General features: G+C 43.2%; 1 protein-coding gene across 1 annotated transcript in view; it reads left to right on the top strand.

The window, feature by feature from the left end:
- Positions 1–23,062, top strand: part of GRID2 (glutamate ionotropic receptor delta type subunit 2) — a 1,539,079-nt gene that overhangs the window by 918,193 nt on the left and 597,824 nt on the right. Inside the window, exon 7 of the mRNA XM_044302725.1 lies at positions 20,691–20,852. Coding sequence (XP_044158660.1) covers positions 20,691–20,852 — 162 coding nt within the window. The remainder of the gene's footprint in view (positions 1–20,690; positions 20,853–23,062) is intronic.

Here is a 23,062-nt window from a genome sequence, read left to right as displayed (position 1 = left end):
AAAGCAACTGTTGATTTCTCATCAGTAAAACAAACAAATGCAGTAATTAAGAAGCTGCTTAACATCTTCAACTAAAACTTCTATTGTTCAAAAGGAAATAACATTTTTGGTAACAACAGCTGTTTTTGTGGGTTGCTGAATGAATTTTAATTACCCTGATGCAATCTAGAGAATTGAAATCAGCATAAAGTTTATATCAAACCGTGATCTAATTACTGTATAAGCATTCTGTCTAAGCAAGTTCCAGTAATATGCACATATAAATGATATGTAAAGCATAGAGGCATAGTTGTACACTGTACTACCCAGTAGTGTTGAGTGAATTGAAGTATCTTAAGTGGACTTTGATCCAAATTTCAGGAAAAATTTGATTTACCACAAAGCCGAGTTTTCTCGAGCATTGTGGTAACGAATCAATTTTTCCTAAAATGGTGGCTGAAAAAAAAAAAAAATATATATATATATATATACTTGCCTTATCCACTTGCTTGTGTAGAAGCCATCTGCTCCAGTCTTGATTGAAGAAAACCCGCCAAAGGATCTGCAGTGAGCGTGATGACTTAACCGCGTGATGGTGCTAGGTGCACACAGTGATGTCATCAGCCAGGAGACCAGTATATCTGTCACTCAAAGCAGAAGGGATATGCTATGAAGCTCAGTGCAAATAGTAATTAACAGTTAAGCCCCAGGCTGGGCACTTGCAAGAGTAGTGTCATGGTCTTACCTTCTTGCTGTTCCCCTTCGTTTGACATGTGCTGGCGGCCATCTTGGTTTCTGGGTTTCTTGTAGCCTCCCACCCTGCGGCTTCTCCTTCCCACTGGGAGGAGCTGGATGCCCAGCTCATATATATAGGAGGTCTGTGGCTTCAGTTCCTTGCTTGGTCCTCCTGTGTTCACATGCTTCTAAGACTGCTGCTGCTTCTGGTTCCTAATCCTGGCTTCGTCTGACTACCCTGCTGGTTCCTGATCCAGGCTTCGTCTGACTACCCTGCTGGTTCCTGATCCAGGCTTCGTCTGACCACCCTTCTGGTTCCTGACCTCTGGCTTCGCAAGACCCTGCTTCTGTTTAGCCATCCGTTTGGACTTTCGCCTTACAGCTTGATTTTCAATAAAGCCTTCTTATTTCCACTTATCTCTTGTTGTACGTCCGGTTCATGGTTCCATGACATTAGGACCAAGCCATGAATTCTGACGGTACAGGGCCATCCTCGCTACCTACGCTGGTTGCCAGACTTGATCAGCAGGATCACCTGTTGGGTCGGTTCGCTGTGGCGTTGCAAACCCTGCTTGAACGCACGGCTCATTTAGCTTCCGTTGCCGATGGGTCGGTTGTCGCTCCTGGGCCCGCTCCTACTGCCGCTCCGGTTGTTGCGCCAGAGTCTACCCCGACACCTGTTGCTGCGCCTGCGGTGTTTCGGGGTATGACCGGTTCTGCCCCCCTTCCACAGCGCTTTGGGGGAGAGCCAACTCAGTGCCGAGGTTTCCTTAACCAGGTGGGCATTTATTTCGAGTTGCTGCCACATGCCTTTCCTACTGAGAGATCAAAGGTGGGCTTCTTGATCTCGCTGCTCTCGGACAAGGCCTTGGCCTGGGCCAGCCCTTTATGGGAGAACAACAATCCGGTGGTTGCCGAGTTTTCCGGTTTTGTTGCTTCTCTTCGGAAGGTATTCGATGTGCCGGCTCGTGCTGCCTCTGCTGCGAAGCTCCTTATGTCCATCAGACAGGGTTCACGATCCGTAGCTGAATACGCCATTGAGTTTCGTACCCTGGCAGCAGAGGTGGGCTGGAATAATGAGGCTCTGGTCGCTGCTTTCTCTCATGGTCTCTCGGATGCCTTGAAGGATGAGGTTGCAGCTAAGGACCTACCAGTGGAGCTCGAGTCTCTTATTTCTTTCCTGATTTTGATTGACACCAGACTCAGGGAGAGACCTTCCTTTAAGGAGAGCCTGCGGAGGCCTTCTAACAGATTGGCGCCTACGTTTGCTGTCCCACCCGTGCCTCCCTCTCCTCCCACGCCTCCTGGGGATGACTTGTCTGGGGGTGAACCCATGCAGCTGGGGTTTGCTCGCCTGTCCGAGGGGGAGAGGGTACTCCGGAGACGCGAGGGCCGATGCATGTACTGTGGTCTCGGTGGGCATTTTCGGTTGGCATGCCCGAACCGTCCGGGAAACGCTCGCACCTGAGATCCTGTCGGGGGCAGATCTTGGGTGGAGTCTCCTCGTCCCCGGTTTCCCGTGTTGACAAACCACTGATTACTGTTGTCCTCTCCTGGGTCGGGGGCTCGGTGACGACCCAGGCGTTGGTGGACTCTGGTGCTGGTGGTTTGTTCATTGATAGTGTGTTCGCTGCCGCCAATTCCATTCCTCTGCAGCCTCGAGGTTCCCCACTGGCTCTTGAGGCGATAGACGGCAGACCCCTTCTGCCGCCACACGTGACTCATGAGACCCTTCCAGTGGGGATGGCCATTGGTGCCGTTCACAGAGAGTCGGTCTGTCTCCAGGTTATTTCGTCTCCATACTACTCGGTGGTCTTGGGGTACCCCTGGCTCCAGAAGCATAATCCGACTTTCGATTGGAAATCGGCCGAGATCCTCTCGTGGTCACCACAGTGTGGGGCTAGTTGCATCCATGGGCCTGTCAAGTTGCTGTGTACTTCCTCGGACTCTCTGTTGCCTCCTGAATACGAGGAGTACCGGGATGTATTCGATAAGGTGCGTGCGGTTGCCCTACCTCCGCACCGCCCATACGATTGTGCCATAGAGTTACAATCTGGTGCCGTTCCTCCTCGTGGCAAAGTCTATCCACTGTCGGTAGCGGAGAATGAGGCCATGGAGGAGTACGTGAGGGAGGCGCTTTCACGCGGACACATTCGCAAATCCTCGTCCCCGGCAGGGGCTGGATTTTTCTTTGTGAAAAAGAAGGGCGGTGAGTTGAGGCCTTGCATCGATTACAGGGGTCTCAATCGCATCACGATCAAGAACGCTTACCCGATATCCTTGATTTCCGAGCTGTTCGATCGCCTCAAAGGGGCCACGGTCTTTACCAAACTCGACCTGAGGGCGGCATATAACCTGGTAAGGATCAAGGCGGGCGATGAGTGGAAGACCGCGTTTAACACCAGGACCGGTCATTATGAATCCTTGGTTATGCCCTTTGGGTTGTGCAATGCGCCCGCAGTCTTCCAGGAATTCATCAACGATGTTTTCCGTGACCTGTTGCAGCAGTGTGTGGTGGTCTATTTGGATGACATCTTGGTATATTCTGAATCCATGGAGGCCCACATTCTGGATGTCAGACGAGTGTTGCAACGGTTATGAGAGAACAAGCTGTTCGGTAAGCTTGAGAAATGCGAATTTCACCGATCCCAGGTAACCTTCTTAGGTTACATCATTTCCGCTGAGGGGTTCTCCATGGATCCTGAGAAGGTTTCGGCTGTCTTACAGTGGCCCCAGCCCAGTGGTCTTCGTGCCCTGCAGCGCTTTTTGGGCTTCGCCAATTATTATCGGAAGTTCATCAGGGACTTTTCCATGCTAGCCAAGCCTCTCACGGATCTGACCAGGAAGGGCAGTAATCCCCAGGTCTGGCCGCCCGAGGCCATCCGAGCTTTTGAGGCTCTAAAGTCCGCCTTTGTGTCGGCTCCGATTCTGTCGCATCCCAACCCTGGGTTGCCTTTTGTCCTCGAGGTGGATGCGTCTGAGACGGGAGTAGGCGCCCTTCTGTCTCAGCGTAGAACACCAGAGGGTCCTCTGCTTCCTTGTGGGTTTTACTCCCGGAAACTGTCTTCCGCGGAGTGCAACTATCAGATTGCTGACAGGGAGTTATTGGCCATCGTGCAGGCCCTTAAAGAATGGAGGCACTTGCTCGAGGGCTCGGTGGTTCCGGTTCTCATCCTGACGGACCACAAGAATCTGACCTACCTCTCTGAGGCCAAGAGATTGACACCACGTCAGGCCAGATGGGCTCTGTTCTTGTCACATTTTAATTACGTGGTCTCCTACCTACCCGGTTCCAAGAACATCAGAGCGGATGCCTTATCACGGCAGTACTCCGAGCTGTCCGGGGAGGAGTCGATTCCGACTTCGGTCATACCTCCGAATCAGATCCTGGCCGCCATTCGCACCAGCCTGACCTCTCCCCTGGGTGAGCAGATTTTGGCGGCTCAATCTGGTGCTCCCTCTGGGAGACCCAACGGCAGATGTTTTGTGCCTGAGGAGTTGCGCACTCGGTTGTTGCGAACCTACCATAACTCCAAGGCCGCGGGGCATCCTGGAAAGAATCAGCTGTCCTGGGCTGTTTCACGTCTGTTCTGGTGGCCTTCTCTACGTTCCGACATCGCCGCATATGTAGCGGCATGCTCCGTTTGTGCCCAGAGTAAGTCCCCTCGGCACCTTCCGTTGGGCCTTTTGCAACCCATAGCCACCGGGGAGCGTCCATGGTCACACCTGGGGATGGATTTCATTGTGGACCTCCCTGCATCCCGAGGCCATACGGTCATTCTCATGATAGTGGATCGGTTTTCCAAAATGTGCCACTGTGTTCCTCTCAAGAAGTTACCCTCTGCACAAGAGTTGGCCACGATTTTTGCCAGGGAGGTCTTCCGGTTGCACGGGTTGCCCAAGGAGATTGTGTCGGATCGGGGGAGTCAGTTTGTGTCCAGGTTCTGGTGCGCCTTTTGCTCCCAGTTGGGGATTCATCTCTCTTTCTCCTCGGCCTACCACCCTCAGTCCAATGGGGCCGCAGAACGATCCAATCAGGCCTTGGAGCAATTCCTTCGTTGCTATGTCTCCGATCACCAAGACAATTGGGTTGACCTCCTGCCTTGGGCTGAGTTTGCCAGGAACACGGCGGTGAACTCTTCCTCTGGGACGTCTCCCTTCATGGCCAATTATGGGTTCCAACCTGCCGTGTTACCGGAGGTATTCTCTCCACAGGATATTCCGGCTGTGGAGGATCACCTTTCCGTCCTACGTGCTTCTTGGGTACAGATCCAGAGGTCCCTTGAGGTCTCTGCGCAGCGCCAGAGACTCCAGGCTGATCGCAGACGAGCGCCCGCTCCTTCCTACTAGGTCGGAGACCGCGTATGGTTGTCCACCCGCAACCTCAACCTTCGAGTGCCCACTCCCAAGCTGGCGCCTCGCTTTGTTGGTCTCTTCCGAGTGCTTCGCAGGGTAAACCCGGTAGCCTATGCCCTTGCGCTTCCTCCTGGCATGCGGATCTCCAACGTGTTTCATGTCTCCCTCTTGAAGCCACTGGTGTGTAATCATTTCACTTCCTCGGTTCCTCGGCCTCGTCCGGTCCAAGTGGGCAATCGTGAGGAGTATGAGGTGAGCAATATCCTGGACTCACGCCTGGTCCACGGTCGGGTGCAGTTTTTGGTCCATTGGCGTGGTTATGGTCCAGAGGAGCGTTCCTGGGTTCCCTCCGCAGATGTCCATGCTCCTGCCTTGCTCCGAGCCTTCCACGCACGCTTCCCTCAGAAACCGTTCTTTACTCCGCGGAGGAGGGGCCCTTGAGGGGGAGGTACTGTCATGGTCTTACCTTCTTGCTGTTCCCCTTCGTTTGACATGTGCTGGCGGCCATCTTGGTTTCTGGGTTTCTTGTAGCCTCCCACCCTGCGGCTTCTCCTTCCCACTGGGAGGAGCTGGATGCCCAGCTCATATATATAGGAGGTCTGTGGCTTCAGTTCCTTGCTTGGTCCTCCTGTGTTCACATGCTTCTAAGACTGCTGCTGCTTCTGGTTCCTGATCCTGGCTTCGTTTGACTACCCTGCTGGTTCCTGATCCAGGCTTCGTCTGACTACCCTGCTGGTTCCTGATCCAGGCTTCGTCTGACCACCCTTCTGGTTCCTGACCTCTGGCTTCGCAAGACCCTGCTTCTGTTTAGCCATCCGTTTGGACTTTCGCCTTACAGCTTGATTTTCAATAAAGCCTTCTTATTTCCACTTATCTCTTGTTGTACGTCCGGTTCATGGTTCCATGACAAGTAGAATCTGGCTGAATAAAACTTCTTATTCTCACTACTTGTGACAAAAAAAGCTCTGCAAAAAGTATCTTCATACTTCTCTCCCCAGCCCATTCATGGCCAAAACGGCTGACATTAATATCTATGCAGACATATGTGTTTCTTCCTATCACCATGCATGTAAAAAATATAACATGCTAAGATTTCTGTAGTCTAAAAAGACTTTGTTGATGTGAGGATCTGATAAATTAGCAAAAATCTGAACAATTACCTGAATGAAGTAATGTAACTAGCAGATGCTGTCTCCTTTTTAGCTCCCTGAAACAGGAAGCACCAAAAGTGAGCTTTTCTGGATGTTGCATGGACATTCTTTAATGGAACAAGGTGCAGATAAAATCTGTATATTGAATGAATATTCCCATATGGAAATCTATGACTAATGCTAATATGCTCTAACAAACTATTCATTTTATATGTCCCCCCACCTCAAAAATTAATAGCATGTAGGTGTACAGTAGAAATAAGAGAGAGCATCAAGCCTGAGGTTGAACAAGTCTGGAAAAATTCTCACTTTTCTTTGAAGGCAGCAGCATAATATTGTGGATAACATAGTAGTAGCACCAGAAGTAGAAGCACAGCATGAAACTTACGAGGAACTACTTCGATGTGTGTGCAGCTGTGTTTGGGAAAAAGTAGTGGCAGCTATGTAGGAGTAATGGTAAGGGCAGTTGGGGTAATGGAATTGGCAATAGTGGGATTAGCAGCAGAGAGTAGCAGCTGTGGCACTGGTGGCAGCAGCAGTACTCATATGATAAAAACCACAATAGTAAACAGGCAGACAGCAGAAGTGGTGTGATAGGCCTGATAATAAATACCATCAGCAATGGCAGATCTATTCATTGGCTTTAGCCAAAGGTGTGTGAAAATCATCATGAACCCATGCCTCGTTTATTTTAACAGAAATTATGTTTTGTACATTGATGGAAGACACCTTTGTCTGTTTTAGTTTGACAACGCCAACTCTTTTGCTGAAAACCCTCTCTGACATTAAATTGTAGGGTGGACAAAACATTAAAAAGAGCACAAACATTGCCATTTCCAGCCACTTGTCCAAATCTGCCTACCCAGAGGTCCAGAGAGCACAGTATGCACTAGAGAAAGGCCACCGTCTAGTTAGAACTGGACCTTGTTGTTAAGGCAGTATGTCTCCATTTGCCAATTTGTGTCAGCCTGGTGTGGCACATGAAAAAAATGCTCGATCACATTCATATAACTGAACTGCTGCTTCTTTTGATTTTGGCATTGGAGGCCGTGGGAGGTGGGAGACCCAGAATGGGACTGAGAGGAGCCTTCTGGTTAGACACACCGGTGGTAAGCTGCATACACAGTGTATCCTGGTAATAAAGCAGTTTTTCCTCCCTTCTGGCAACATTAAAACATTCCTTTATTTTGCTTTGATTCAGAGGGTCTAAAGTGGCTCCCCAGTATTCATCAGATTGCTTCATACTAACCATATTCCTGTCAGTACATAAGCAAGCAAGCATACAACTTGCCATGCTCGCCAGCATGTCCAACAACCCAGTTCTATAAGACCCTGACACCCACTGAGATAATTGGTCATTATGACCACTGTCATCATCATCAGCCTTGTCCTTGTGCACAAGCAACAGCTCCTCCTCCAGTGGTATCTCTTCATCCTCATGCTCCTCCTCCACCTCCTCCTCCATTGGACTTTATCCATGTGGCTCCGCAACAGCTACAGGGTAGCCAGCAAGATGCATAAGTTGTATTTTCCATCATCCCATGTTGCATCAGTGTTAGCATATGCTCTACAATAAATATCAGGGGATGACATTGTTCATGGTGTAGTTGTCCCTACTGACAAATCTGTCTTATCTATATATTTGTCAATGTATGCATCTATTTATTTGTTTTATCAATTTCAATAAAGATACATTTTTTAATATATTTTTGTATTATTTTTTTGTATATTCTGAGTGTATTGGTTTGTCCCATCTAAGAGCTATTCATTTCTGACACTTATGTTTTATTTGAGTTGTACAATCATATTCCGGTTTTGTGTTTTATTGCTCATTGGTATTCTGACAAATCTGGTGTCCTCTCTGACCTCAGTCCATTCTTAAGTCGCAAGGAACTCCCTCCAGGGCTTGCAGTGACAGAACAGTTTACCATTGCACCACTCGATGTTCCAACCTACTGGAATTCCACCTTGAATGATTTAATCTTGCACCAGACTACTTCAGCAGGGAGTATGTGTTGTTTTGAGATCAGGCAGCGATTGCTCATCAGAGACATGTGTTGCATACTCAGGCCCTTCGAAGAGGCCACAAGATTTGTCATTAGGATCAACTGTGGCATGAATGATGTCATCTCTCTGATATTTATCTTAGAGCAGATGCTTTTATTAATGGATGGCGGAATAAAAACAGCTTCTTGCTGGCCTCCCTGTAGCTGTTGGGGACACATATGGAGAAATTCTCATAGAAGAGGAAGTTGAAGAGGAGGAGCTACTACTGGAGGAGGAAAAGGAGCAAGAGGAGTCTCTTGTGCATGAGAATGAGGCTGATGATGATCATGACGATGATGATACTGGCCATAACAACCAATTATCTTATTGGGGAGTGGAGCCAAAAAGAACTGGGTCCTCGGGCATACTTTCTAGTGTGGCAAGTTGTATGTTTTTTTTTTTTTTTGCTTTTGTACTGGCAGGCGTATCATTAGCATGAAGCAATCTGATAATTACTGGATAGCCATCCTTTTAGACTCATACTTCAAAGCAAAATGGGAGAATGTTTTCTTGTTGCCAAAAAAAGAAACCAAATTGCCTTATTACCATGATACACTGTACAGCTTGCCACAGCTTTCTATGAGAATGACTGCCATCTGCATGTCTCACAAGGCGGTCCCCCTCTGCCCCCTGCCATCTCACCCAACTCCAATCATCTCTGCTACCACAAGCATCAGAAGCCACAGCTGCAGCTGCAGCCAATTCAGTCTCGTGAACATGATGGAGCAGTTTTTTTCATGTGCTGCACCAGGCTGGTGGAAATCAGCAAATGGAGACGTACCACTTGAACCGCCAGGTTCATTACTGCCTGGACTGTGGCCTTTCTCTGGTGTATACCCTGTGTACCTTGACCCCATGAACTTATGGGCAGGCAGACTGGAACAGCTGCCTCAGTTTGCACCCCCTGTAATGTCTTGTCCAGCCTCCAGCGTCATATCAGGAGGTGACATTGTCACACCCCAATGGACAAAGTTGTCCTCCTGACTGCTTAATGCCATTCCTGATGATGGTTATTTATTTCTGGCCCCATCACGCTACTGCCTCTGTCTTCCTGCCTATCATCATGTTCCATGCCTTATGGCTGCTGCTACTTCCACTGCCTCAACTACTACTCCCAGCTGCTAATTCCACTACTGTCAACTCCATTACTCTTATTGCTGTTACTTCTTGTGCTACTATTGCTGTCAGTTATTACTCCAACACACCTTATCCTTTCCATATTTTCTATACTGCTGCTCCCAAATAAAAGGGAGAATTTTTTAGACTTGTTCAACTTCAGAACAAGCAACTGTTTCTTCTGTCAATTAAATGTGTGTAAAATTTGTGTATAAATGCGGGCATGTTTTTTTTGGAGGTTTGTGTAGCCACTGTTTCTCATGAAGCCACAAGCCACTGTTTCTTATGATTTTAACTTATACTATTTGCAAAAAGTTAGGGATATTTGACTTATGGATGAACTCTTAGGATGAATCTAAAATGCATTCTTACGTTTATAGGTGAACTCAATGTGACCATCTCTAAATTTGTGTTCAATGTTTCAGTACTTTATGCACAACTTGTTCTCTAACAAGAGCTTAATGGCAAAATTCACAACAGGTGTTTGAACCATGAATTACTCAATAAATTTGCTGGTTCCATTACAATTGATATTTAAACAGTCCTTCTCATCATGCTGTTTACATTTTGACACCATGAGACCAAGACAACAACTAACAATTGATCAACAGTACCTGGTCATTGCGAGGCTTCAAGTAGGATGTACTTAGATGGAAGTGGGACTGAGCTTAGAGTGTCACAGAGTGTCATCAGCAGGTGGCAACATTTAGATAGATATAGAAAGACAGGAAGGGTCACAGAAAGGCATAGAAGTGGACCAGTGGGCCTCAGTGCTGTTCCCTGATGAAAGTCAATTCACATTGAGCAGAAATGATGTCTGTCAGCAATGCTGGAGATGTCAAGAACAGCTCTATACATCAGCCACTGTTTGCTTTTGGTGGTGGTGGTGTTACAGTGTAAGCAGGTGTGTCAATACTTAACTCCTCTACACTTTGTGAATGGTACAGTGACAAGTCCATACTACTTGAATAACACCATTTATCCAGTCATTATGCCTCTGCATGAACAACACAGGCCTAATTTCATCTACATGGACGACAATGCATCAGCTCATCAAGGTCGCATCATTAGGTAACTGGTACTGGAGACCTGAATCCCATTGAAAACATGAGGGATCAGCTGTGTAGCTTTGTAGAGGCTCTTAACTCTGTACCGCAGAACTTCGATGACTTAAGGGATGTCCTTCAAGAAGAGTGGGATTTCATGCCTCAGCAGACAATAATTAGCATAAGGCATTGTTGTCAAGCTGTAATTGAGGCCACATGACAAGTTATTGAGACATTGATATTTTTATGGGGGTATAGCCACCACTGTTGGCTTTTGTTTCAATATTTTTTTTTAGATGAGAAAATCACCATTTCATGGTTCTACTTGCCCTACTTTCATGATATAATATCACTGTAGCGTGAACTTTTTCCATAAACTTTACCTGAAAGCCAAATATCCCGACTTTTTTGTGAGTAGTGTAAGTTTAAATAGGGGCAGGGTTTTGCGTTGACAATGCATCATTTTTAGATGCTTGGTCTCAAAAAGCCACAACTTTTAACGTTCAAACCCTATTTTAATATTAAAAAGCATCACAAATGTGCTCCTGGCAGCTCTCCAAGCAAATCACTGTACATTGTATATGCTTGGTATTGCAGCTTAGCACAATTGACTTGAATGGGCTGAGCTACAACTACCATAAGATATGGGACCAATGTTCAGTGATGTCACATGGCCTAGGAAGAGTCTGTGGTGCTCATGGAGTGTCAGTCCATTATAACAGCAGTCTAACATGGGTGGACCCTCTCTTATGTGATATTGATGACCTATCCAGGAATAGGTCGTCAATATAAATTCCCGGATAACCCCTTTAAGGGGCCTAAAAGCGGTAGGGGAAGAGGATAAAGAGCAAAAGCTCTAAAAATAAAAAATAAAGAACAACGAGATATATATATATATATATATATATATATATATATATGTATATATATAAAAATCAGAGTCCTAAGAGACTTCAGAGTGTCATATACCAATTTTCAGGCCAAATAGAGCACTTTTGATTTGTGAGGAATTGATGCATAAAAAATCAGACACAAATCAAATTTCAAGAAGTTCTCTCATCTCTAGTCTGGAAATAATTTCATGCCTCATGGAAAAGTTGGAGGAAAATACTCCTCTGATTTCAATAACTAACTTTATTTTTTCCTAGTGGAGTTATAGACCTGTTTTATTTGCATGCTGCTTGGTATAAGCAGGGTGCCAGAAAAATAAGATTTCAATGTCTATTAAAATATATTAAGAAATTAATTAGCACAGAACTATTAAATGGTCTGTATCATCTCGCAGTTAGTAAAGCGAGATGAGACACAGTTCAGACCACCTCCAGGCAGGGAAACAGCAAAGTGGTCAGAATTGTGTCTCATCTAGCCTTAGTAAAGGTGAGATGAGACAATCCCTCTAATGTACACATGGGTGGACATTCATTAACCACTTCAGCCCCGCTAGCTAAAACCCCCTTCATGACCAGGCCACTTTTTACACTTCTGCACTACACTACTTTCACCGTTTATCGCTCGGTCATGCAACTTACCACCCAAATGAATTTTACCTCCTTTTCTTCTCACTAATAGAGCTTTCATTTGGTGGTATTTTATTGCTGCTGACATTTTTACTTTTTTTGTTATTAATCCAAATGTAACGATTTTTTGGCAAAAAAATGACATTTTTCACTTTCAGCTGTAAAATTTTACAACAAAAACGACATCCATATATACAATTTTCGCTAAATTTATAGTTCTACATGTCTTTGATAAAAAAAAAATGTTTGGGCAAAAGTTATAGCGTGTACAAACTATGGTACAAAAATGTGAATTTCCGCTTTTTGAAGCAGCTCTGACTTTCTGAGCAGCTGTCATGTTTCCTGAGGTTCTACAATGCCCAAACAGTAGAAAAACCCCACAAATGACCCCATTTCGGAAAGTAGGCACCCTAAGGTATTCGCTGATGGGCATAGTGAGTTCATGGAACTTTTTATTTTTTGTCACAAGTTAGCGGAAAATGATGATTTTTATTTTATATATTTTTATTCTTACAAAGTCTCATATTCCACTAACTTGCGACAAAAAATAAAAAATTCTAGGAACTCGCCATGCCCCTCACAGAATACCTTGGGGTGTCTTCTTTCCAAAATGGGGTCACTTATGGGGTAGTTATACTGCCCTGGCAATTTAGGGGCCCAAATGTGTGAGAAGTACCTTGCAATCAAAATGTGTAAAAAATGGCCTGCGAAATCCGAAAGGTGCACTTTGGAATGTGTGCCCCTTTGCCCACCTTGGCTGCAAAAAAGTGTCACACATCTGGTATCGCCGTACTCAGGAGAAGTTGGGGAATGTGTTTTGGGGTGTCATTTTACATATACCCATGCTGGGTGAGAGAAATATCTTGGCAAAAGACAACTTTTCCAATTTTTTTTATACAAAGTTGGCATTTGACCAAGATATTTTTCTCACCCAGCATGGGTATATGTAAAATGACACCCCAAAACACATTCCCCAACTTCTCCTGAGTACGGCAATACCAGATGTGTGACACTTTTTTGCAGCCAAGGTGGGCAAAGGGGCACATATTCCAAAGTGCACCTTTCGGATTTCCAGGCCATTTTTTACACATTTTGATTGCAAAGTTCTTCTCACACATTTGGGCCCCTAAATTGCCAGGGCAGTATAACTACGCCACAAGTGACCCCATTTTGGAAAGAAGACACCCCAAGGTATTCCGTGAGGGGCATGGCGCGTTCCTAGAATTTTTTATTTTTTGTCGCAAGTTAGTGGAATATGAGACTTTGTAAGGAAAAAAAAGAAAAATCATCATTTTCCGCTAACTTGTGACAAAAAATAAAAAATTCTAGGAACTCGCCGTGCCCCTCACGGAATACCTTGGGGTGTCTTCTTTCCAAAATGGCTCACTTGTGGCGTAGTTATACTGCCCTGGCAATTTAGGGGCCCAAATGTGTGAGAAGTACCTTACAATCAAAATGTGTAAAAATGGCCTGCGAAATCCGAAAGGTGCACTTTGGAATGTGTGCCCCTTTGCCCACCTTGGCTGCAAAAAAGTGTCACACATCTGGTATCGCCGTACTCAGGAGAAGTTGGGGAATGTGTTTTGGGGTGTCATTTTACATATACCCATGCTGGGTGAGAGAAATATCTTGGCAAAAGACAACTTTTCCAATTTTTTTATACAAAGTTGGCATTTGACCAAGATATTTTTCACCCAGCATGGGTATATGTAAAATGACACCCCAAAACACATTCCCCAACTTCTCCTGAGTACGGCGATACCAGATGTGTGACACTTTTTTGCAGCCTAGATGCGCAAAGGTGCCCAAATTCCTTTTAGGAGGGCATTTTTAGACATTTAGATGCCAGACTTCTTCTCACACTTTCGGGCCCCTAAAAAGCCAGGGCAGTATAAATACCCCACATGTGACCCCACTTTGGAAAGAAGACACCCCAAGGTATTCAATGAGGGGTCTGGCGAGTTCATAGAATTATTATTTTTTTGCATCAGTTAGCAGACAAAAATGTCAATCTTTCATGGACTCAATATGCCCCTCACGGAATACCTTGGGGTGTCTTCTTTCCGAAATGGGGTCACATGTGGGGTATTTATACTGCCCTGGCTTTTTAGGGGCCCTAAAGCGTGAGAAGAAGTCTGGAATATAAATGTCTAAAAATGTTACGCATTTAGATTCCGTGAGGGGTATGGTGAGTTCATGTGAGATTTAATTTTTTGACACAAGTTAGTGGAATATGAGACTTAGTAAGAAAAAACAAACAAAAAAATATATATATTTCTGCTAACTTGGGCCAAAAAAATGTCTGAATGGAGCCTTACAGGGGGGGTGATCAATGACAGGGGGGTGATCAATGACAGGGGGGTGATCACCCATATAGACTCCCTGATCACCCCTCTGTTATTGATCACCCCCCTGGTAAGGCTCCATTCAGACGTCCGTATGAATTTTACGGATCCATGGATACATGGATCGGATCCGCAAAACACATGCGGACGTCTGAATGGAGCCTTACAGGGGGGTGATCAATGACAGGGGGTGATCAGGGAGTGTATATGAGTGATCACCCCCCTGTCATTGATCACCCCCCTGTAAGGCTCCATTTAGACGTCCGTATGATTTTTACGGATCCATGGATACATGGATTGGATCCGCAAAACACATGCGGACGTCTGAATGGAGCCTTACAGGGGGGTGATCAATGACAGGGGGTGATCAGGGAGTCTATATGGGTGATCACCCCCCTGTCATTGATCACCCCCCTGTAAGGCTCCATTCAGACGTCCGTATGATTTTTACGGATCCATGGATACATGGATCGGATCCACAAAACACATGCAGACGTCTGAATGGAGCCTTACAGGGGGGTGATCAATGACAGGGGGGTGATCAGGGAATCTATATGGGTGATCACCCGCCTGTCATTGATCACCCCCCTGTAAGGCTCCATTCAGACGTCCGCATGTGTTTTGCGGATCCGATCCATGTATCCATGGATCCGTAAAAATCATACGGACGTCTGAATGGAGCCTTACAGGGGGGTGATCAATGACAGGAGGGTGATCAATGACAGGGGGGTGATCAATGACAGGGGGTGATCAGGGAATCTATATGGGTGATCACCCGCCTGTCATTGATCACCCCCCTGTAAGGCTCCATTCAGACGTCCGTATGTGTTTTGCGGTTCCGATCCATGTATCTGTGGATCCGTAAAAATCATACGGACGTCTGAACGGAGCCTGACAGGGGGGTGATCAATGACAGGGGGGTGATCAATGACAGGGGGGGTGATCAGGGAGTTTATATGGGGTGATCATGGGTTTATAAGGGGTTAATAAGTGACGGGGGGGTGTAGTGTAGTGTGGTGTTTGGTGCGACTTTACTGACCTACCTGTGTCCTCTGGTGGTCGATCCTAACAAAAGGGACCACCAGAGGAGCAGGTAGCAGGTATATTAGACGCTGTTAGGCTGGAGATCCACTCGCTTACCTTCTGTTCCTGTGAGCGCGCGCGCCTGCGTGCGCGCGTTCACAGGAAATCTCGGGTATCGCGAGATGACACGCCGATGCGTCCAGGAGGAACAAATCAACCACCTCCCGGACGCATCGGCGCGTTAGGCGGTCGGGAGGTGGTTAAAGAGTAGGATTTTGATTGTTGCTGTTATTATTATTACTGTTAAAATGTATATTTTTATTATTTTGGTAATTATATTAATTTGATTAGATTTTAGTAGTTGCATTTGACGCTTTGAATATGAAGTTTGTCTTCTAGCAGTTTAATAAGGTATTTGTGTTTGGCCTCTGCACTTTGGCTTCATATTAGAAATATAAACAAGAGAAATTGTTGTGCTAGATCACTCACCTGTACAGCGGTAGTCAGCACAATTTTCAGTTTTTGTGGTTTCATATTTGAGAAAGCTTGCATAACAAAATGAAAGGGTCAATTATTCCCAGATGTACTGCAAATAAAGAGAGATATGGAGCAGAACAGTTCAGAATTAATAGTCTATCTCTTGAACAATGAAAGGTTTAATGAACCCACTTCTTCTTATAATACATTAAATAGGCTAGTTCATTCCTGGTGAGAGATATAATAGTTATAAATCAGTTCGACACATTCTTTAAAAAAAAGTCATATACGCATAAATGTCATTGAAAGAATAAAGGTGGCAAGGTGCTTTCATTTACATACATAAAGCAAAAAAGTCAGAAAACTAACATTCAAAGTCTTGAATATACCAGTGACCAAAGAAAGTCACTTTGCTAGAATAGTGCATATTTTACATCTCACTATATGATATCACATCCAATTTTCCAAGATTAAAATCTTGAATGGCAATGTGACATTTATCTCATATCAATGTCATCTCCTCCATTTCCTCTAGGATGTCTTTACATTTTACAGAAGTAAAACAAGCCTATTTCCAAATCCTTCTAAGGAATTTGTCATGAGCAGACCCCTGTTAACCACCTAACTGTTTTCAGTTAGGTCCAGCTCCAGAAGTGGGAAAAGTAGCTAACTGGAGCGGGGAGGGCTGCTTTAGATGCTGCTATCTCCTGAATGGTAGCAGCTAGAAACATGCAACTGGTCTTGTTTGAAAGCTGACAGTCCAGACTTTCATAAAAGAGATGTCAGCTAAAGTCCAAGCAACAGAGGATAAATCACTGTTAGAAATTGAGGGTATAATAGTGGGTAAAACCTGTTTTTACTCTTAATTTCAGCTATATTCACTTCATCCCAATTTCCATCAGTGATATCTTCCCCTGTAGTGGACATATTGCTGTCATTCTGGTATTTTCTGAAAGCTTGAAATGTCAGCTTTTAAATATGTTTCTAGCTGCTACCCTTCAGGAGTAAGCAGCATCTAAAGCAGCCCCCCCCCCCCCCCTCCAGTTTGCTACTTTCCTACTGCTGGAGCTGGATTGGGGGAAAACTGTTAGGGGGTTAAGGGCATTTGTGAGATACCCTAAACAAATGTTAATGCATTGTACCTACTTGTCAGTCCTCTAAATTCCAAATGCACTGCTGTGGAGACAACATATCACAGCACTATAGCACCATAGCCTCCATTGCAGATTCCATGACTGTTAACATGAAAAATAGCACTGTACAAGGCTCTATTTTCAGAGAAAATGGATGAACATCTTGGCACCAATACAGGTAAATGGCACCACATGGTTTCCTTTTGTAACAAAAACCATTGTGCAATTGTAAACACAGTCAAAACTCCCAAGTTCCTCTGACTGGAGAAGAGCTACCGTATTCTTAATCTTTCATTTGAGTCCAAATGCATGGAATGGGTCACCCAATTCAATTTGTTTCCAAATAAATTTGACCCTAATTGCAAGTGCCAAAATTACCTGGCAAACATTCTCTCTCTCTCTCTCTTTCTTTACTCTCTATCGCTTTGTATTGATTATTAACCTTCTAGATCCCACTTTTCATTTTTATAACTTGCTTTTATCTCAGCCCGATACGACTCACTGGTGCTCTGCTGGCCCCTGAACTTTGTTGGCATGCAGCTCATTTCAGGATTATTCCCTCAGTAAGGCTAGATTCACACTTGTGTTAAATGGGTCTAGCTGACTGTTCTCATAAGTGCCAATTTTTTGCTGGACAGAAACTGCGACATGCAATGGCATTTGTCTGAAATCTGGCATTGGGCTATTAAGCAGCCCAATCCCCGCTTGATCCCTTGATAGTCAATGGGGTCTGGTGGTGAATGGCAGTATTTAGCTAGGCTGAATCTGGTTAACTACAGTGGGCAGAGTAGCCTGTCAGAGATGTTTAAAGCAAGTGTGAACCTACCCTCGCCTCAACACAAGTTTTCTCACAAGAGATAATGGTTGCCTCACATAACTGCAGACTAAGTATAATTGTCCAAGCAGATTAGCAAGCTGGAACATCAATAATAGACAATGGTTGACAATGGTAGAAAGTGAGATGCAAGAGAAGTAACTGGAATCAAAGCAAAGGGTCTTCAGGTACCTGAAAAATATACACTTTACTCCATCCTACAACCTGCTGCCTCTGTTTTATTACAATTGCCAACTGCATACTGCGCCTATCTAGGGCCACAGTGCCCACAAACAAAGCGCTAATAGGGGTAATTAACCCTTTTGCCCTTTTTTGCAACGTCTTTTTCAGGGCTCCAGCCCTTTTCCTTTCTTCTACCTTGTGCGCCCAGTTCTATGAAGAAGACAAATAGACGAAAACCTTCACTAATCTTAAACTGGGTATCCCCTTGTCTAATAAACGTAACACTTAAAGCAATCCGGTGGAGTACACAAGTTTTATTTTAACCACTGCTACTCAGCTTGGGAACCATCTCCTGCTACCCGCAAATATACCTTATTGGAATGTCACCTAAACTTCTATAAAATTACCCTGCAAAGTGGCACATATGTGGGGAACTGTGGCACCGATTATGCATTCAAAACTTAAAGGCGCTATCCCATTAAATATATTCTACACTTTTCAAACCAGCACCTGGATCTGAATAATTTTGTAATTGTATGTAATAAAAAAAATTGTATACGTTCTAACTTCAACAAAATCTATATGAATAGCACCACCTGCTGTTTGTTCATTTCCTTATTTCTCTGTCCTCTCACATGTCTGAGATGAATGCACATACATAGTTCCAGCCTTCAAATGCCACCAGCCAAATGTACTGTGAGAAGTACACACAACTGATGAGAAAGGCCCCCTTACCCCTAAAGGAGCTGCCAGCCTGAAATAAATCTAGCATAGCAATTGGAGCAATGCATGAAGAGATTTCTAGATGCATGTCGGGTACAGGGCTGGTACTAGCTCTCTTAAAAAGAGAATATAATGGTGAATGGGATATAATGCCTGATTTTCATTGATGTTTTTACATTAATCATCAGATAATATTTTTAAACCAGCAATGTGGCCCTTTCATGATTTGCAAATGGTTCTATCTGTTTAGCCTAAACGTCTCAAAATGTCCAGATTCAGTCCAGCCAAAATTTTTTGCGATTTAATTGAGAGAGAGAGTAGCTAAACCTATCTGACACAGCCGATGTTAGGCATGCTAATTTGCATATATTTTACCCAGAAATCTAGAGGAGCATTGTCTATCTTACAATAGGCATCACTTATATCCACTGGTCTCCAGAATAGAAATAGTACCCACCCAGAGGTTCCCCCTAAGGCTTTGCATCTAGAAATTGTGTTCTCATGTGCTTTTTTTTTCTCATTAAGGGCTTTTGAACTGAAAGAAATAGTTGCAGAAATAAGGCATCTCTGCCAATTCACTGTAGGAAAATAATGCAGAACACATTTCTGCTGTGTTCTTCTTACTGTATACCTACAGCATTACATGTAATTATAGATTTCTTCTGTTTTACTATAATTAAACAGCTCCTTCCTATTCACCTGAGGGTACATCATCAATATAGCAAAGACATGCAATACCTTCAGCAACTTGCTTTCACTGTTTTGAATCAACTTCAGACAAAGACACCTCCAAAGTAGTCTTTAACTGAAAGTGAGCCAAGAGAATTATAACATCCTACAAATCTTACAACTCTCTCAATGAAATATGCAAGCTAGTTCTCTTCTTTTTTTTTTTTTCTTAAGCCCAAGAAAAGTAGCTTTCTACACCCGTGCATCAAAATCGTGCCACACAAAAAATTTACACTAGGCCACAGACACACACACCCTAGACCTCTGGGGGTAACCGATAAGGGCATCATAACCCTGAAACTGCTGATCCTCGTCTTCACCCAGTGCATGCATGTTATGAATAATCGCTAGCCTATGGCTGGCTGTCTCAGGGTATTTTGGGCACCTTCCCCAGTGTGAGAGTGCTTGAGCTTAAGGTTTTTCTAGCTTGCAATGGAAGGTGTGCTTTTCCTGTCTGTCTGCCCAGGTACCGAACACTGCGAGTCTACTGATTCTGACCCTCCACTGCTTGACCTGACTTCTACCTGTCTACCATAATGACCCTTTGCTGCCTGCACTGACCTTTGATTATTTTCATGGATTTGAACAAACTCTGCTTGTCCTGACCTCTTCCTGTTTTCTGACTATGAGTATTGCCTGATCCTTTGGTTCTTCATACAGAGGCCTTTAACCTGAGTTGGTCAGCTGTTAAGCACAATAGTACTATTCCAAGAGGCAGCAGCCTGGTGGCTCCCCTGCACTGAAGACCAGATTCCTGTATAGGAGTTAAAGGGTGAAAACCAGGGGACTACCAGGATAATGCCCAAAGCCATACTGGTTGGCATAGTCTACCTTGATTGTCTGTAATTATCTATCTATCTAACTATCTTGCAGATAGAAATAACAGTTTATAAGTATTCTATATTACAGCTATGCTATGAGAACTTAGGTGATATATCGGTATTTCAAATATCAGGTGTATTTTTTATGGATAGAGATATATACCATACTCAGAAACAGCGGGTGGAACAACATAATCTCTCCAAGGAAATATGCCATTTGTTGTTTTTGAAGCTACATCTTCTCTTTTATAGCAATTATAAAAGTCAATAGAAAATGAAACCTTTGATAACACATGGTGAGTAAGCTCTCCATCATAAATGACAAAGCTTCATGTGATTAATTCAGGAAGAAACATTGTACAATCTATCACATCAGAAATGTAGTTGCAGAGCAATGAGTTCATAAGTAGCCAAACCAATATGTTATGATTTTTACTTAGGTCTGTCAGCTGTCTTGAAAAAATGAGGCCAATGATCAATATCTAATCCTTTACAGATCACCAACCTTTATATCTATGATACAGTACTCTTGCTGGCTAATGCTTTTCACAAGAAGCTGGAAGATCGAAAGTGGCATAGCATGGCCAGCCTCACCTGCATCAAGAAGAACTCAAAGCCTTGGCAAGGAGGTCGATCTATGTTGGAAACTGTCAGGAAGGTAACTTTTACTCCATCTTTAATCTTCATTATTTTCCAATGATAGGAAAAATGATGCTGGATAAGGTACCTAAATTTATATGCACATTACTCTTACTAATAGCCGTGCCTGTCAAGAGACCCATAAGATTAGTTTAGATGACAAATTTGCCAACTTACATTCTTCCAGAGAACTTTGACTGCCTGATGCAACGTTTTTAATACAAAAGCAGCCATTTTGAGAAATGTCTCACACTTATGACTATGTCTAATTATCTATCCATCTCATATCTATCTATCTATCTATCTATCTATCTATCTATCAACACATAAACCAACATTATTCCTATAAAATTAAAAATATCTCAAAGCCCCAGTAAGTAATGGGTGAGAGAGTATATCTTTTAGGCTAGGGCTAGAACATGGCCGCCATCTTGAAAGCAAGGGAAAAATCTTGTACCAAGGGCAAATTTTGAGGCAATAAGGGTAAGTCAAAAGTCAAAGGGAATGTGTCACCAAAAACATTATTTTTTGCCAGTAGAAATTATATAGTCACACATACCTTGATTTTCTAATCTGTTTTAATTTTCTGATTACAGATTTATTTATGATATTTTTCTGAACATGATTATGAGGCAGTCATCTTGCCTGAGCTGTTAACAGCATTGATATCACCTTTTGTTAATGGTGGATCAAGTGATATCAATATATAGGTGATATCTGTTATTCTAATCATGCCCATAATGTTCAGTAGATAAATATAGTAAAGTTATCTGCATAATCTCCAAGAAGTGGCGCTTATTATTAGACCAATTGACCAGGATTTTTTTTGTTTTTATTGATTTTTTTAATATACATATTGACATGGAAAATAAAATGACCAATAAAAATATTTTAAAATATGTTAACCCCTTCAGGACCCTTCCATTTTTCACCTTAAGGACCAGGCCGTTTTTTTGAAAATTTACGTGTCACTTTTTATGGTAATAACTTTGGAATGCTTTTACTTATCCAAGCCATTCTGAGATTGTTTTCTTCTGACACATTATGTTTAAAATAAAAATAAAAAAAATTGAAATAATATTTTTTATGTTTTATTTTGTATGGAAATATTATTGTTTAATAAATTTTTATAAAAAAAAGTTAAAAAGATAGTGATACCTCATATAATAGTTATTACTTTACATTTCCCATATATCTACTTTATGTTTGGATCATTTTGTGAATGCCATTTTATTTTTGGGGGACATTAGAAGGCTTAGAAGTTTAGAAGCAAATCTTGAAATTTTTCAGGACCAGTTCAGGTCTGAAGTCTCTTTGTGGGGCTTACATAATAGAAACCACCCATAAATGACCCCATTTTGGAAACTATACCCCTCAAGGTATTCAAAACTTATTTTACAAACTTTATTAAACCTTTAAGTGTTCCACAAGAATTAAAGGAATATGTAGATGAAATTTCAGAATTTCACTTTTTTGCCAGATTTTCTATTTTAATTTAAAAAAAATCCAGTAACAAAGCAAGAGTTAACAGCCAAACAAAACTCAATATTTATTACCCTGATTCTGCAGTTTAGAGAAACACACCAATTGTAATCATAAAATTCTGTATGGGCACACTGCAGGGCGCAGAAGCAAAGAAGCGACATGTGGTTTTCGAGACCAGATGTCACTGGGATAATTTTAAGTTGCCGTGTCACATTTGAAGACCCGCTGATACACCCCTAGAGTAAAAAACTTTAAAAAAGTTACCCCATTTTAGAAACTACGGGATAAGGTGGAAGTTTTGTTGGTACTGTTTTAGAGTACTTTTTGGTTACTATGTATTACACTTTTTGTGAGGCAAAGTAAAAGACAAAAAGCTGTTTTGGCACTTTTTAATTTTTTTTGTAATTTACAATGTTCATCTGACAGGTTAGATCTTGTGCTATTTTTATAGAGCAGGCTGTTACGTAAGAGACAATACCAAATATGACAACTTTTTTAGTAGTTTGTTTGAGTTTTACATTATAAAGCATTTTTGAAAGCCAAGTTTTTTTTTTTTTGGGCGACTGTCTTAGGTAGGGTCTCATTTTTTGCGGGATGAAATGACAGTTTAATGGGTACTACTTTAGGGTGTGTATGACTTTTTGATCTCTTGGTATCACACTTTTTGTGATGTAAGGTGACAAAAATTTGCTTTTTTAACCTTTTTTTTTAACCTGAGGGGTTAGCTCATGTGATATTTCAATA

The sequence above is a fragment of the Bufo gargarizans genome, chromosome 1 (assembly GCF_014858855.1).
Source record: "Bufo gargarizans isolate SCDJY-AF-19 chromosome 1, ASM1485885v1, whole genome shotgun sequence".
NCBI classification, from domain to species: domain Eukaryota; kingdom Metazoa; phylum Chordata; class Amphibia; order Anura; family Bufonidae; genus Bufo; species Bufo gargarizans.
This window is presented reverse-complemented; position numbering and strand designations above follow the sequence as displayed.